General features: G+C 44.2%; 1 protein-coding gene across 5 annotated transcripts in view; it reads right to left on the bottom strand.

Annotated features, from left to right (window-relative positions):
• Positions 1 to 16,360, bottom strand: part of CFAP54 (cilia and flagella associated protein 54) — a 264,824-nt gene that overhangs the window by 15,988 nt on the left and 232,476 nt on the right. For all 5 annotated transcript variants that reach the window (XM_053252437.1, XM_053252439.1, XM_053252438.1 and 2 more), the window contains 2 exons: positions 9,571 to 9,753; positions 7,441 to 7,649 (listed from right to left, as the gene is read on the bottom strand). In XM_053252437.1, the coding sequence (XP_053108412.1) occupies positions 7,441 to 7,649; positions 9,571 to 9,753 (392 nt within the window). The remainder of the gene's footprint in view (positions 1 to 7,440; positions 7,650 to 9,570; positions 9,754 to 16,360) is intronic.

The raw sequence follows: 16,360 nt of genomic DNA, 5'->3' as shown, positions 1-16,360 counted from the left end.
GAATGGGTTTTTTAAAAAAATAGAATGTGGAGGAATGTCTGAAGTCTCTCAGTTCAGGTGGCTTATATTGGAACCTCTGCTTGTTATACGGATGGTACCTCTGAGAAAATGAAGAGGGCTGGGAATAAGAAGCAGACATCTTGACAGTAAAGCAGGATTTCTTCAACTTCTCCATGGTGTCATCAGTTTCAGAAGAGAAGAGGTCATTGCCATCAAAAGATAGGTACTCTATTTTGTCTTTCATATTGGATTCTAAGGCTGTGGACTGGAACCAGATATGCCTGTGTAGGGACACGAAGTCTGTTATCACCGGGGATTCAGTCTCGGTAACGTGTTTAACTGTCAAGTGTTGGCGGGTGAGATCCGCAGACTTTTTCTGAGTAGCCATATACTTCTCATGGAAACTATCAGGAAGATCGGCCAAATCCGCTTTCATAGGAACATAGGAAACCACCATATACTGAGTCAGACCACAGGTCCATCTAGCTCAGTATTGTCTACACAGACTGGCAGTGGCTTCTCCAAGGTTGCAGGCAGGAGCCTCTCTCAGCCCTTTCTTGGAGATGCCAGGAAGGGAACTTGGAACCTTATGCTCTTCCCAGAACAGCTCCATTCCCTAAAGGGAATATCTTACAGTGCTCATACATCAACTCTCTCATTCATATGCAACCAGGGTGGACCCTGCTTAGCTAAGGGGACGTCATGCTTGCTACCACAAGAACACCTCTCCTGTCAGTTCATCCCAAATGGAATAGTGGAATTTGGCCATGCAGGCAACATAACTGGCCCTCTTCAGAGACAGACATGAAGTAGAATAGAATTTCCTGTCCATTGAATACAGTTTGCAATTCTCTTTGTCTACAGGAGTTGAATGTTTGTGGCCTGATTTAGAATATAAAGTACAGTCCACAACTATGGCGTTTGGAGCAGGATGCTTAAAGTGGCAAGACTCCTCTTGCACCCTATAAAGACGCTTAGAGGTGGTTGTAGACACAATTGCAGTGTCCCAGGACACTTTTGAAGCTCCAACTAGGACAGGTAACATTGCTAATGCAGCAGGTTGAATTGCTGGAGTCATAGAAAGGAGGTCATAGACTGGGTCCTTGACCTTTTGGACTGGTGTTTGGATCTCAAGACCCAAGGTCTTAGCCACCTCTATGACCTGCACCCTGTAAGACCTGGTCTCCTCCATAGGAGAAGCAGATGGTGGCGCAGTCACTTGTTCATCCAGAGAAGGGTCAGATGGGTTCTCCGTCTGGACTGAATCCTCATCAGAGGAAAAAGAGGAATTATACTCTCCCTTAGATTCCACTAGTTCCACAGAAGGTTGCAGAGGATTCAGAGCATTTCTTGCACAGGTGCTGATGGTGCAATAATAGTCGGAGTAGGTGGAACTGCAGGAGCAGCAGGTCGCCTGAAGGGAGACTCAGTAGGCAGTTTCTCCTTTGGTGCAGGTGTAGTAGGTTCAGAAAGGAGACCTCTCAATTTCATAGTTTTCCACCATCTGTAGTTCTCAAAATCATAATGGAGCCCAGGGGAGGCAAAATGCAGTGGGTCCCTGTAAAGGTCATGTCCACGGATATGGCTAGGGTCAAGGGTACCTGGTGAGCTCAGGTAATTAAGAGGGCGATACAGGAGATGCAGAGCAGAGTAGTGGAAGTGTTCCTCCCAATTATAGGAAGGTGAGAATCTTGGGGATGCCGAAGGGGTCTTTGGCACCAGTGGAATTGAAGCATCATCATCATCCACACCGTGTAACGAGAACCCTTTGAAGGTGGATGCAGAAGGGGTTGTAGTAGTGGAACCCATAAGGGATTCCAGGCATAAAACAGAGGCTGTAGAAGAGGCCGGAGAAGGCTCCATGGGGGAGTGCTGGCAATCGTTGTCTGAACCTGAACTGCCTCTATGAGGTAAGTGGTCAGGTGATGAAGCAGGTGAGTCTAGCACAACTGGATATGGAGGCAGCATTGGTCCTGGGGAAAAGACACATTATCATCATTGGTATCGGGTGAAGATCCAACTTAGATTGGGTGGTCATAGCTGCCATCAATGGTTGAGTGATCATGGTTGTCAATAGAGTCTTTGGATAGGCAGTGCTGGTATCGGTATGGTCGATGTCGACAGAGTTGACACCAAGGTTAATACAAGATCCAAAGTTTTGGAAGCAGCTATGGTCTTAGGCATTGACAGTGGAAAACTTACGGTCATGTTGATGAAGGAGAAAATGTCCCCCAAGGTTGGGCCATCGGAGGCAATGGGGTATATGGTGAAGACATTGAAACCTTTGCGACAGGAGCCCCCAACATCCTCAACGTCAAAGCAGCACCAGCCATATGCTGGCGTTAGGCCCATCCTTAGGGCAGGGCAACCGGAGCCCTTGCCCTGAGCCCTGCACCTGGACAGGCCCCACAGGTGGGGGCAGCAGCAGTGGTGCTGCAGCACACCACCAATGTCTGAGTGGCTTGCTCGCTCACTCTGTGGCAGTCAGCCTCGTGAATTGTGTGGCACCGCCATACTGAGTCTGGTGGGTGGTCGCTTCGAGCAAGCTGCCTCTCCTCTGCCTCTCTCTCTCTCTTCGAGCAAGCTGCCTCTCCTCTGCCTCTCTCTCTCTCTTCGAGCAAGCTGCCTCTCCCCGCATAGGCAGCAGTGACTGTGAGCAAAGCAGCCTGCCACTTAGCAGCAGGAGAGAAGTACTCTGAATTAAGTACTTGAACGAGGAATACTTGTGCTTTGGCATGCCTGGGGATCCTTGCCTGTGGCCGAAGATTCCGCCCCGCACCTTCCAAGTTCCAGGAGCTGACCAGCCACCGTAAGCCCCTTGTTCCAGAGGAGGGGAGAGGATGCCTAGGTGCTGAATGGGAAGCACGCGGCTCAGAGAGGCCCATTGTGGCTGGCTTCGGTGCTGTCTGTGAAAGCAAGGAACCGCCGAGAAGGGGTTGAGAAGCAGGACTTATTGTTGGATTGGGGAACAAAAGGGGGCCCGAGGGCGGGCCAGGACCTGCTATGATGACGGTACTGGGCCTGTCACCAATCTGATGACACTCCCTGCTTGCTTCTCCACCTCCTCTTAAGCTGTGCATTAGCTCTGGTCATGGGTGGTGTGCTCTCCCCTCCCCCCATCATGATGGTGGGCTGACTCCAGGTCCTGATCTGTGGGGATCTGAGGGTAAGCTCCCTGTTTGGGCCAAGGGGATCAGAGAGAGCAAGAACGGCATCTACAGCCGGGTGGGAAGAGAGGCCGGTCCTCAAGCCACCCCACTCTCTGCTCACCCAGCAGACAGGCAAGTCCCTGAGAGTGTGGCTGAAACACGAAGCGTACAGGGGAAAAGGTCCCACACAGGGTGGGGTGGGGGGTGAAGGATGCAAGCCTGGGGAGGCTGATTGGTTAACTGTGTCATGTGAAGAATTCGTCTGTTCTGAGTATGCTAGTAAAGACGCACGCGCGCACACACATAGTTGTTGCCAATTCAGAAATGCGGGGGGCACTCTCCGTGACAGCAGCCCCCCTGACCATATCCACCCCAACAGCCAGTTAAGCTGAGAAGTGCTGGCACTCCATCCCAGCCCTTGCCACTGCACCCCTGCACACACAGAGCAAAATAAAGCAAGCCAAAGCAGGGGGGGGGAGCTGTGGCCGAGGCAGCGAGCAGCCTGCTCCACTCACTTGTCAAGGCTGCCGGCACGCCCGCCTCAGTTCCTGGCAGTGGGAAATGTTAAGGAGGCCCCACACATGCTGATCACCCCACTAGGGATGGCCCTGGCAGGAGTTTGGAGTCTGGTTGTCCGACTGATTGTGCTTGCGTTTCTTTTTGTGATAGTGTCAGTTACCTTTCTCGACAGAAGCCGGCTTCTTGAATGTGGAGTCACCATGCTGCTTGGAAAGTGCCAAAGTTGGGGTGGTCAAAACCAATGTTGATGGTCGGCCGATGTCAGAGCCAACAAAGTTGATGGGCTCAGTATTGGGGTTGGGGTCTGGAGCACAATCTTGTATAGAGCGGCTTGTAGGAGAAGTTCCTTGCTCTTTCGCATTTGTTTTGAAAACGAAAAGAAGATTTTACAGGAATTGATGTTATGGTTTCCCCCAAAACAAGCACTCGTCATGCCTGTCAGAGAATGGGAGAGTACCCCTGCAGGTCGTACAGCGCTTGAATGTCTTTTTTAAGTCCATAAGGCAAAGAGTAGTTGAAGCTGGGCCGAGTCAAAAACCAATTTAAAAAACACTGAGAACTGACCAAAATTAAAGGGAAATCCGAAGGGTAGTCGCTAAAAAAGTCAAGCCGAGTAACAGTCAACATAATTCTTTCATAGGCCAAGAGAGAGAGAAAGGAGCAGAACTTTTGCAAAGCAACAAGCGTGGCAGGCGAGAAGGAACTGAGATAAAAGGTGCTCTCCCACCTATTTTAAAACAAATTTTCCCATATGCCTCAGAATGCCGGAGCGTGCTTCTTGAAGCTTGATATTCTTCCCCGGGACTACTATGCAGGTGCAGAAGACCCAGTTGTTAGAGAACATGGATCACCTCAGAGATCTAAGGTTTTCACAACCCAATGCACATTTACCTGGGAGTAATTCCCACAAAACTCAGTGGAACATGCTTCTGTACAAACATTTATCAGATCAGGTGGCATGCCTCCTAACAGTTTTATGATGTTAATGAAGTTCATTTTTGATAAAAGTCAAAACTAATACGTGATTATGCTGCTTCTGTGTGTCGAAAAAGTGATATATGAAACCCATTATCCAAGCATAATCTAATTATATTAAAAAGAAAACAGATCATTTGTATATATGAAAACTGTTATAAATGTCACATAATTTATATTTACAGAATTCCAGTCCCACATTTAATTCTATTTAACATCTTTGAGTAATGACATATTCTAGCTGAATTGCTAAAAAAAAACCTGATAAAGTTTAGTAAGTGAACATTTTCTTTAAAAAGAGAGTGTGGGTAGTCAAATGCTAAAACATAATTTACTGGCTGACACCCTAACAAATGTATGTATGCATTTTTATGTAGCACATTTATATACTGCCCCAAACGAGCATCTTGTGCCAGTTTACAATTGGTTAAAAAATCTCTAAACATTAAAATCAACCGTTAAAAGACACATTAAAATTCAAAATCAACTAAAAAGCCTGACTGTATAGGTGCACCAGTACAACAAAGCACCAGTAAAACAGGAGAAGTTCCAGGGCTTCTGAAAAGTTCAACTAACTCAGCTCCATTGGGTCTAGTTTCAAGTTTTGCCCAGACACAGACCTGGAGAAGACTCCATTAGAGGAGGAGCCCACTCCATCTTGGATCTCTGAGCCTTGTAACCACCTCCAGATCCTTAGGGGCTAGAGCAGACAGCGTCAGTTGCCTCCTCAGAAGAGATCTGGAGCACTTCAGACCTCATGCTACCCAGAGGAGTTTCTGCCCCTTCCTAGGAGCCCTCTCCATCACCTCCAAGTCCCCGGGAATGGAGGTGATGCATCACCAGGGAGGAGCTCCAGCCCTAAAGGTAGAGTGCTTGTCTGGCTGGTTGAACTCTGTCGAGAGAAAGGGGAAGCCAGCTTTGGTGCCTCTTCTGGAGGGATCCAGAATGAGGTGCGGCTCACAGAAGCTACATAAGCCTTCGGACAGTACCAGACTTCTGCTGGTTTGACAGCTCCCTTTTAGAGCTTGCTGCCTTGCTTAACGTGGGTTTAGACAACTTGTTAGTCATGACTAATTGGCCTCAGTGATTTCAATGGTACTTAGTCATAACTAACTATTCAGGATGCTACCCAGCAGTGGTCTCCCTAATTTTTTTCATCTCTGTGCGGTATGAGTTTTATTCTGGGCGACAGGATCAAGGCAGTGTGTGCACACCTGCATTCAGAGTGGGGCCTACCTGATTCAACCTGAGCAGGATCTAAAATGAACTGAGCGAACATCCAAAAACTTATGAGCTCGCACACGTGTGCATTCCTTAGAGGGAACAGTGCTACCCAGTATGCATGTGTTCTTCACCACACCAATTTAGGAGGTCCCAAATATTTATATTTATTTTAAATATTTACATGGCTCACAAAGCAACTATAAACAACTGAAGGGCTGGTTTTGACAATACTATCCTCACCCATGGAATTAGGAAGAGAATGCACCAAGATCACACCTGTTGGGATGTCCTCTACGACCATTCTGATGCCATCTCAGCATATTCCTCTACCACATGGAGGGGGTGTTAGTTCAAATGGCCCCTTTACATACACTCCAATTACTTGTACTTACATACACTCCAACTACTTAAGGAAATACTTTGAACATGTGTAAAGGGACCACTTGGAATCTGTCACATATGTAAGGGATAGATTGTAGGGAGAGATGTTTGTAGCTCACAGATCTCACTACCAGGCTGTTTGTTTGTTTCTTGCATTTAGTAGTATTCTTGCCATAGCCTGCTTGGCTAATTTATTTCTTGTGTATTGTTTAAATAAAGCCAACTGGCGAACCTTGAAAAAATACATAATCAGCATGATTCTATTGACTGTATGAGTGAGGGCTGTAGAGATTTTAAATCTGCAATATGCATTTCATAAAATATGCAACACAGCTTTATGTCTGAAAATAAAATATGCTCCCATTTCTTTTCCAAATAGGATCGAAGTAATACACTGGGTGCACTTTCAGACATGTTCCTTGTATGTCAGCTAATCACAGTTTTTCCACTGACAGTCGCATGTGGCATTGCAATGCTCCTTCCACATTGAAGTAGTTATAACTGGTTTTTTGTCTCTTACATTGCACGATGTCCTGTCCACACTAGTAGGTAGTGTATAACAGAACACTGCTGAAACACAGTTGACTGACCCTCACCCTCTAACCATGCCTTTCAAAAAGAGACACTAGAGTAGCACTATCATCCACACATGCAGTAATCATGCTACTGTACTGCTGTTCTAAAAAAAAGAAGTTGGATTTTCTCCATTAATAAATGCAACTATTTAAGCACAGGAGTTAGAGGTGGACAATGCCTGGATAATGTGACCTCCCCATAAAGAGTGAGTGAAAAAAAGTATGACAATCCTAGACTAAACCTCCATCTGGAAGTGCCCCGAGTTTGTACTAGATCTTCAGCCTACAACATTTAATAAGTGGGTGGTCTTTTTGAAAAGCATGGTTGTGAACTATACTACTTTCAGAGAATGAAGAAGCATGGCAATGAGTAGCAGAACTGGCCCAGAGTTGAGGCTTTGCTATAGTGTGCAATATTCTGCAAGGTCGCTCTCGTTCTACTTTACATCTGAGGGCCTGGAAGTAGTAGCAAACACTTCCCTGGAACCTTTCCTCTGACCCTCTGAAATGAGAGACTTCTCCCAAAATACCAGAGATCAAATGTAGTTACCAAAATGTGCAACAAAACACTCACTGCTTCGATACTTTGTTGTTGTTTTTAACATTTAAAATATTACCTTTCCAAGAACTGTCATACTGTAGCAAGGCTTTTCAAAACCATATAGCTCTTTTGGAGGCTGATGAAGGCAACAGTCGGAATATATAGGCAAATAGGCTTTTAGGAAAGAATGCAATGCTGCTAGGCGTAGGGTAGTTGATGTATCAAATACAGAAGTGAACAACATGTCTTCTCTAGCAAATAAGCCTGCACCTGCTTTTGGAACAGCTGCAAAAAGAGTAGAAATTTCAAGACTTTAGAAATACAAAACATTCATAATACATGCAAACATTAGAAACTAAACACATCTGTATTCTGAACCATTTGTCATGCTGAAATGACCAATTTCAGCAGCATCACTAATTAGGAAGCAAGTATTAGAAAGGAACACATCTGCCATAATCAATGTTATGAAAGTAAGCAAAATAGCAACTTGAAGGCTTGCAACAGGTTTTCAGTGAGGGAACTATACTAGAACCCAAGATCCTTAGGCAGGACCTAGGCCCACTCTCTAATGCCCACCTATTCTATCATTTTTCTTCTCCTAAGAGTCTTCCTGGATCAGACCAAAGGCCTGTCTAGTCAAGCATCATGATTTATTCTCATGCATTTATTTTTATTGTTATTAAAATTATTATTTATATACGTGCTTCATATATGGCTACTAAGGCTATGTGCAGAAAATAGTAAGGCAAGTAAGGAGCTCCTTACCCAATTGTCCGCCGCCATGCCACTTTTCTGGAGGCGGCACCCACTCTCCAGAAGGACACGTGGGACTGTTCCCTGTAGCCTCTGCATGGTGTCGGCAGACACAGAAGAACTCTTTACCTGTTTTTTTAAGGGAACCACTCCCTGCCTCGCCAAACCTCCTTGAATGCCAACACCTGAGCCAGTTCAGCACTTCTCAGAGGTGCCGCCAAATTGGCTTGTGTGCCTACATGACCAGCACTTTTGCGAACTGTGCCCTGTTCCAGAGGCCAGGAAAATGTGTCCTGGCCTCCAGATATCCCACAATGCACCACGCAACTAGTGTGGTGCATTGAGGGATCCTGCCATGAGTTGGGTGCTCTAGGCACCCAGCTCTGTGTCTGTTTGGGCTGAGGGTAGCCCAAGCTTCCATACAACTCTGTGCCTGGGTAAACGGGTGGGTAAAATTCCCAGGCTACTCGGAACGGCAGCGCCAAAATCAGCCTCGATCCCAGCTCTTCACACAAACAGCCCTACTCAAACAGGGCTGCCCAAACCTGGGTAGGGCTTCTCGTATGAACAGCCTCAGTGTTTTAGGGAGCAATATTGTAAACTATCCTGGTTTATGTTACATGTATACATTCATACGTCCTGCTGGGGTCTCTGGTAAAAAGTTTTGCAAGGCTTTATAGTGCATTGGATTGGATTCTAGAACAAACTAGCACGTTCACCTTGTGTCATGGTCTAAGACACAGAGCTGCAAATTAGGACTTCCCCGGTTCAAATCTCCCCTCTGCCTTGAACTTTCTAGTTAGCCTTATGCAAGCCACTCCCTCTCAGCATCTGCTCCCCATCTGCAATATGGGGACAATAATGCTTATTGTAATAATACACACAAAAATCCCTAAACAATGCATTGTTATCAAGCCCTCAGAAGCACAGTCAGTCTCATGTAATAAATGTATGTACAATTTGATATGAGTCGTCATTGCCTATTGAATAGCACCATGAAAAATACTGCAGCAAGTAATATACCTCACTCCTATCAATGCCAGAAGCATTTTTGAATTTTGCTTTTCAGTACATGAAAATTTATTGTTTTTTTAGTGCTTGAAAAGGAAGCAGAAGCAGCTTGAAAAGATGGATGGGGGTCCACATATCATGTAACTTTTTACTGCAAACAATTTGCCACTTCCTTGATGAATGAAATTAAGAATATGGAACAGGCAGAATTCCCACCCTCACTGCCATTACACTAAAAAAATAACTTTTACTTTATCTTCACTGCTCCCCTCCCTCTTCCCCATCACATCTGTACTGTTATCAAGCTGCTGACACTGAATGAGAGCTAGTGCTGTGACAGAAGTGAAGGGGAAATGTAGTTCCAGAGAAATAATCTTCTGTGTGTAGGTAGCATAATTGCTCCAAGATAATAGCCCTCAAAATGTGAAATATTTCCTACCGAGCAGGGGGCTCATGTTCAAGAGTGTTGTTAAGTAAGTATTGTAGCGAATTACATGGGACCAGGGTATCTTCTGTTTGTCTTGGCTCTCCTCAGAAGAAGCACTTTCGGCTCTGCCACTTTCCGATCTATCATCATGTTCAGGAGACATCATAGGAACTTTGTAGATAACATTATATCCATCTGGAAACCCCAAAAAATATTTTTGTCAAAATCCCAAATCTCACTAACATGCATGAATACATCAAGTAAACATTTTTAATTTCCATACTGTGAAGAACTTAGCATAAAACAAATTGCAACCAACTGTAATAAAATGGAGTGCAATCAAGACGTTCATTGCTATAGTGTATGCCAGTTTTTTTAATCAGCTGATAAACAAAGAACAATTTTTAAAAAACTAGCCAAACAGCCTCATTACATGCACAGGTGAACAACTGGGCTTTTTTCTACCCAATTTCTGTACCACAGAAAGGCCTCTGTGAAATCCATTTGCCCCCACCACACCCTTGCTAGTTTGCCCTCTCTCATTTTAGTCTCTGCAGATACCTTTTTAACAAGGTTCTTTCCCCCCAGGATGGGTACTATAGAGTGTGTGTGTGTGTGTGTGTGTGATATACAAACCCTAAATACAATATCAAGTGCCATTATGAAGGGCTTTCCTTGGGTCAGATCCGTCATTGATCCTATTGTACTTAGTTTTTCTATGCTAAATAGCAGCTACATGGAAAGGCAATCTGCACTGGGGGCACAGCATGCGGGATGGGGGACTTCTGCCTTCCTATGGTGCCAATTCGGCTCAAGCCCTTCCCAACAGTGTAAAAAGGAGCTTCCCTTTGGGGGCACATAGCAGCTGCAGAGGGGGGCTATCTTGACTGGAAATGTGGCAGGGACAAAGGGTTTTTCCTTCATGATGTGGTCCTGATTCAAAGTGGGGAGTCCCACAGCTAAGATTTAGCAAATAAAAACAGAAGAGGGTGCATGATGGGTTTAACATCATAAATAGATTGGCCCATAATGAGTGACTGCAAGCCAGCCAGCATCAAAGGCGTATCTAGGGAAAATAGCGCCTAGGGCAAGCACTGAAATTGCACCCCCTGTCCAAACACCTGACACCCATCTTTCAGATAACTTTACCATAATGTCAGCTGAAAAATACAAGTCAAGCTCGTTAATCTCTTAATATTTCAAAACATATTTAGCAGTGGACGTAGTCAGACCAAAAAATGCTGGAAAACTACAAATTTCAGTATGCTGGGGCTCATGAAATACCCAAATAATATGTGGAGGTGTACTTGGAAAACTAAACAGAAGTGCCTGTCTAATTCTCTACTATGCATTGTAGCATCACTATTACATACGTTTTAAAAATAAATGGAGAATTTGACTTTTCTCAAATACTCTGAAAATAATTAAAGGATATGCAGGGTAAACTGTGTCACTGCTTGGAATATATTCTAGTATTTCAGAAAGACAGTTAAAATGAGAGAAAGAGAGCAAGAAACTCCCAGTGGGCCTTAATACTAAGGATTTCACACTGATTCAAAGACAAACTCACCATTAATAGCAATATTATTAAGACATCACATTTAACTCACTCATCACAAGAAGAAAAGAACAAATGAATACAATCTTAGCTCATAAGCGTCAGCTCAGTATTCACAAGCCCTGATTCTCTGTACATAGTGCCAAACTGAATATGTGTACAGTGACTTATATTATATTAAATTTAAAAAATATATATACCTGTAGCCCCTTCTGGGAGCTTCCTAAAGGCTGTGGGGAAGGTCTGCAAAGGTTCCCCCTCCCCCTGCTGGCCTCTAGGGTCTTGCAGGGACAATTTGAGCATGTGTGGTGGCCATTTTTAAAAATAGTTTGTTTTTTTTAAAAAAAAAATGGCCACTGAAAACAAAATGGCCACCGCACATGCTCAAATGGCCTCTATGAGGCCTGGCATGACCTGGGGCCTCACAGCGGCCATTTGAGCATGCAGAGTGGCCAATTTGGTTTTGGCAGCCATTTTTTAAAATTTTTAATTTAAAAAAATGGCGCCCCCCTTCAGGTGGTGCCTGGGGCACGTGCCCTGCCTGCCCCACCCTAGATACGCCCCTGGCCAGCATCCCTATGCTTGCCATCAAACCTTAAAGAAAGAACAATTGCTGACCTTCATTAAGAGTATTACTTAAGAATTATCCCGTAGCCTAAGCTAAAACTATTATTTACATAAGAAAACCTTCCTTTAGCCAGTATCATTGTTTATGCAGTTAGCAATAAGTAATGTTTCCCCACTGGCTATTAACCTGAGAACTTCTTGATTTATCTTGTAATAGCTGTCATAGTTTATTTGACTGATTGATCTATGATCTTTCTTGAATACTTGCAAAAAATAAGGTTGCTCACCTGTACCTTATTATCTGGTAGTGATCCATTGTCATTCATAAACCTGGGTGTTTAGTGAGCTTTCCCAGGTGGAGGGAACAGGCAATTATTGTAATACCTTCTTTAGGATGCTCCTCCCAAAATTCACCTCCACAGCAGAGCCAAGATCAACAGCAAAATGCTTCACAAACAGCTGTTCAGATGACCAGGGGGTCACTTTACAAATGTCCTCCATCTGTATGCCCAATAAATGAGCTGCGGAAGTGGCATACGCCCTAATCAAATGGGCCTGTATAGTCCTAGGAGGGTCTACCTTCTGTATTTCATAAGCTAAGTAGATTAACTCTACTAGCCAGAGAGTTAAACTGTCTCAAGATAGACTGGCCTGTTGCTCTGCCCTTATAAGCCACAAAGAACAACTTGCACTTATGAAGGTGCTTAGTCCTGTCCAAATAAAATAGAAGTGACTGGCCCACATCCACAGCATGTAGCGATCTCTCAAGAGGTATCGTCAGGTTTCTAAAGAAAGTTGGTAAAACAATGAACTGATTCAGGTGAAAGTCAGAAACCATTTTTGGATGGAATGAAGAGTCCAGTCTCATTAGCATCTTGTCAGGAAAAAGCCCCTCATATTTATCCATTCTCAGTGCAGTTAATTCACTAACCCTTTTGGCTGTGGTTAGAACCACAAGAAAAGCTGTTTTCAAAGTGACTCGTTTCAAAGAGGCAGTTGCCATAGGTTCAAATGGTTTCTCAGTCAGAGTAGATAACACCAAAGATACACTCCATTGCTGCAAGGGCTGCCTGACAGAAGGATAAAGATTATTCAACACTCTGAGAAATCTTTTGCAATTAGAATGGGAGAAGACAGTCCTACCATCCTAGCCAGAGTGTTTTGGGAAATAGCAGCCAAATGAGCCTTTATTGAAACATCAGCTAAACCTGCGCTCTTTAATCTAGTCAGGTACAGTAACACCTGTCTAATTGTAGCCTCTTTTGGCCTGAAGCTCTGAAGCCTAGCATAGGCTTTGAATTGCTTCCACTTATAAGAATAATTATGTCTGGTAGATTATTTGCGTTCATTTAAAAGTATATTGTCTAGAAGCCTACTCTCCACACAGTCAGCTTTAGAGTCTCTAAGTTGGTATGAGGAACATGCCCCTTGTCCTGTGAAAGAAGATATGGACAATGTGATAGACATTGTCCATATGTGCTTCAACAGTCTTAGCAGCAATGGAAACCATGACAGTCAGGACCACAAGGGGGTAAGCAGAATGCATATGGAGTTCTCCCTTAGAATTTTGGCTGTTACCTGCCCCGTATTGGGTACAGTGGAAACACATAACAGGAGACCCTTTGCCCAACTCAGCTGAAAAGCATCCCCCATGGAGACAGCTCCCAACCCCATTCTTGAGCAGTAGTTGAGGCACTTCTTGTTTTGAGATGTTGCAAACAGGTCAACTGAAGGCTGCTATTTCCCAAAACACTCTGGCTAGGATGGTAGGACTATCTTCTCCCATTCTAATTGCATGAGTTGAAGATCTTGAACAAATATTTTTGACTGACCTCCCATTCATATTGCAGAGAACTCAATACTGTCTTGCTTAAATCACCCACTAGAGCATTCTCTGCACCTCTGATATGCAAAGTAATTGGATGAATCTGCTGAGCAATGTGCCAGTTCCATAATTGATGCTGAGGGCACAGTAGGACTGGGAGACAGCTCCTCCTTGTCTGTTCAAGTATTTTATGTATTTATTTACTCAATCTATTTATTCGAAGTAAGCAATAGCTGTGGTGTTGTCAAGCTCCAGCAAGATAACCTGTCCCTGCAGCAGTGGTCGGAATGATTTCAGTGCCTGCAGTATGGCCAAGAACTCTAGGAAGTGTGTATGTAGTTGTCTCTGCTGTGCAGTCCACTGATATTGTGCCTGGTATCACCCACAGTGTGCCCCCAAACCAGAGAGAGAAGCATCGGTGGTGACCCACACTGTCAGATACAAAGGCTAGAATGGCACACCCTCCTGTAGGTCCCAGTCCAGTATCCAACAAGTTAGGGCTCTCAGGACCAAGTCTGGAATCTGAAGATTCTTGTGCTGTCTATGTTTGGCTTGAACACTGAAAGGAAACAGATGTGGAGGGGGTGCATCCACAAACAAACATGTTGAACCATGGAGTTGCAAGAGGCCATCAGTCCTAGCAACCACTGGATGCAATGCACTCTCTGAGTCGACTTTGTCCAGAAACTGTGAACAAAATCCTTTATAAGATGGCAGCGTTCTTCTGGTAAGTATGCCCTTTTTGTTGGTGTGTCTAGAACAGAACTGATGTAATTTATCCTCTGTACAGGATCCAAGTGGGATTTTGCCCAGTTCACCTGAATCCCCAAGGTCTCTATGAGATGCGATACATAGGAAGTCTGTTGTTGTTGTTTTTTGTCTTGAGCTGCAGTGAGCCAATAGTCAAGGAAAAGAAAAATTGCTGTGCCCCTCGCTCTTAGATGAGCAACAGTGGCACTCATGCATTTCGTAAACACCCTTGGAGCAGTTGACAATCCCAAGGGGAGCACCTTGTATTGGAACACTGCATTTCCCATGGTGAATTCTGCAGTTTTCTTGAATGCCAATATGGAAGTATGCATCTTTTAGAATCAATGTTGCAAGCCACTCCTCCTTGAAAATAAGCAATAGGATCTCTTTCAACGTTATCATACTTAACTTTCTGGCATGGACATATTTGTTGAGCCATCTCAAGTCCATAATGGGACAGATCCCACCATCCCATTGGAAATAGCAAGAGTAGAAACCCTCTCTCTGACATGTCAACCATATGGAGCAATTGCACCTTTCCCCAACAAAACTTGCACTTCCTCCATCAAGGTAGTAGTTGTGTGTGCCATATGCCTGTATAAACTGGCAAGGACTTGAACTCTATTGCATAACCCATATGGACAATGTGTAGAACCCATTTGTCTGATGTTAGGTGGTGCCATATAGATGCATAGCTTGACAGTCTGCTGGAAGTGGCAGGAAAAGTCGGAACTGGGAGACTGGTCCAAGCATCAAAGAGTTGGTTTGAAGGGATCTTGTGTTTTACCGTGGGACCCATTATGGTTGCCTTCTGACCATAAGGCCTATGTTGATAAGGGTGGAAGGGCTTCCTGAAATCTCTCTTTTCATTTGGCTTTAGGTTTGCTTTTGACAGCCATAAGGCCAGAATTGAGAAGATGAGTAAGGTTGGGTAGTAGAGGACATGAAGGATTTCACTATATAATTAGATTAACTTTTCCATGGTGTTATCAGTCTCTTTGCTAAAAAGACCTTTGCCTTCAAAAGGCAATCCTTCAATCTTTTCCTTCATGTCATTCTGCAGGTTCGCCGAGCAAAGCCAAGCATGGTGCTGTACAGACACAGCAGTTGACATAGCTCTGGACTCCATTTCTGCCAAATGTTTGGCAGTGCTCAGCTATTGACCTGCAATGCTGATGGTTTTAATAAAGATCTCTGCAAAACACTTTTTGAATTCTTCATGTGTCAATGTGTCATGTGTTTCATCTTGGTACGAACCAAGTGGTGATATTTGGTCATGCAGGCAATATAGTTAGCTATGTGTATGGAAAGACAAGTGATAGAATAAACCTTGTGGCCCGTATCATCGATTTTACAGCCCTTTTGATCAGACGGAGTAGTATGACGGCAACCAGATTTAGAAGAGGTAGCACAGTCAATTACTCATAAATCTGGGGTTTGATACATCACTAGAAATGAACAATCCTCCTCCTGTACATGATACAGCCCTTCCAGGCACTTAGACGTGGGTGTAGACGTCTGGAACATCTCCCAAGCAGATTGTGCCACCTTGGATATTAACAGACAACATTGGGAGTATCACTGGTTGAGCAGAATAAGAGGAAGCCATAAAGTCATGTACAGAATCCTTCACTTCAGCTGTCTATTTCTTAATTTCAAGGCCCAAGGCCTCAACCCTCAAAGATTTGCAGATGATATGCCTTCAGTTCCTCACCTGGAGAAATCAAAGGCATAGGCGGAACCATTTCCTCTGGTGAAGGATCAGACGGATGTTCCGTGCCCACTGACTCTGCTTCGGAGTCAGAGGAAGAGTGGTAGTCATCCTCAGACAAAGGCTTGCTCTCCACTTGCACATCAGGGATAATTATTATGTTTTATTTAACTTATACACCACCTGACTCCAAAGGCTCTAGGTGGTTCACAAAAATAAACGCAATAAAGATGAAATAAAACAAACTGTTAAAACAGCAATTTAAAACATTCAAAGATTACAGGCAAAGCAGGAGCAGCTGAGTCGTCCATCTATGGCTGATGTAACTTTTTAAAGAAAAATATTTTATTTTCAACAAATACAGCACATGTGTAATAACTGTGCAGCAATG

Source organism: Hemicordylus capensis, chromosome 5 (assembly GCF_027244095.1).
Source record: "Hemicordylus capensis ecotype Gifberg chromosome 5, rHemCap1.1.pri, whole genome shotgun sequence".
Classification (NCBI taxonomy): Eukaryota; Metazoa; Chordata; class Lepidosauria; order Squamata; family Cordylidae; genus Hemicordylus; species Hemicordylus capensis.
Note: the sequence above shows the minus strand (reverse complement) of the source record. Positions and strands in the feature narration are given on the sequence as shown.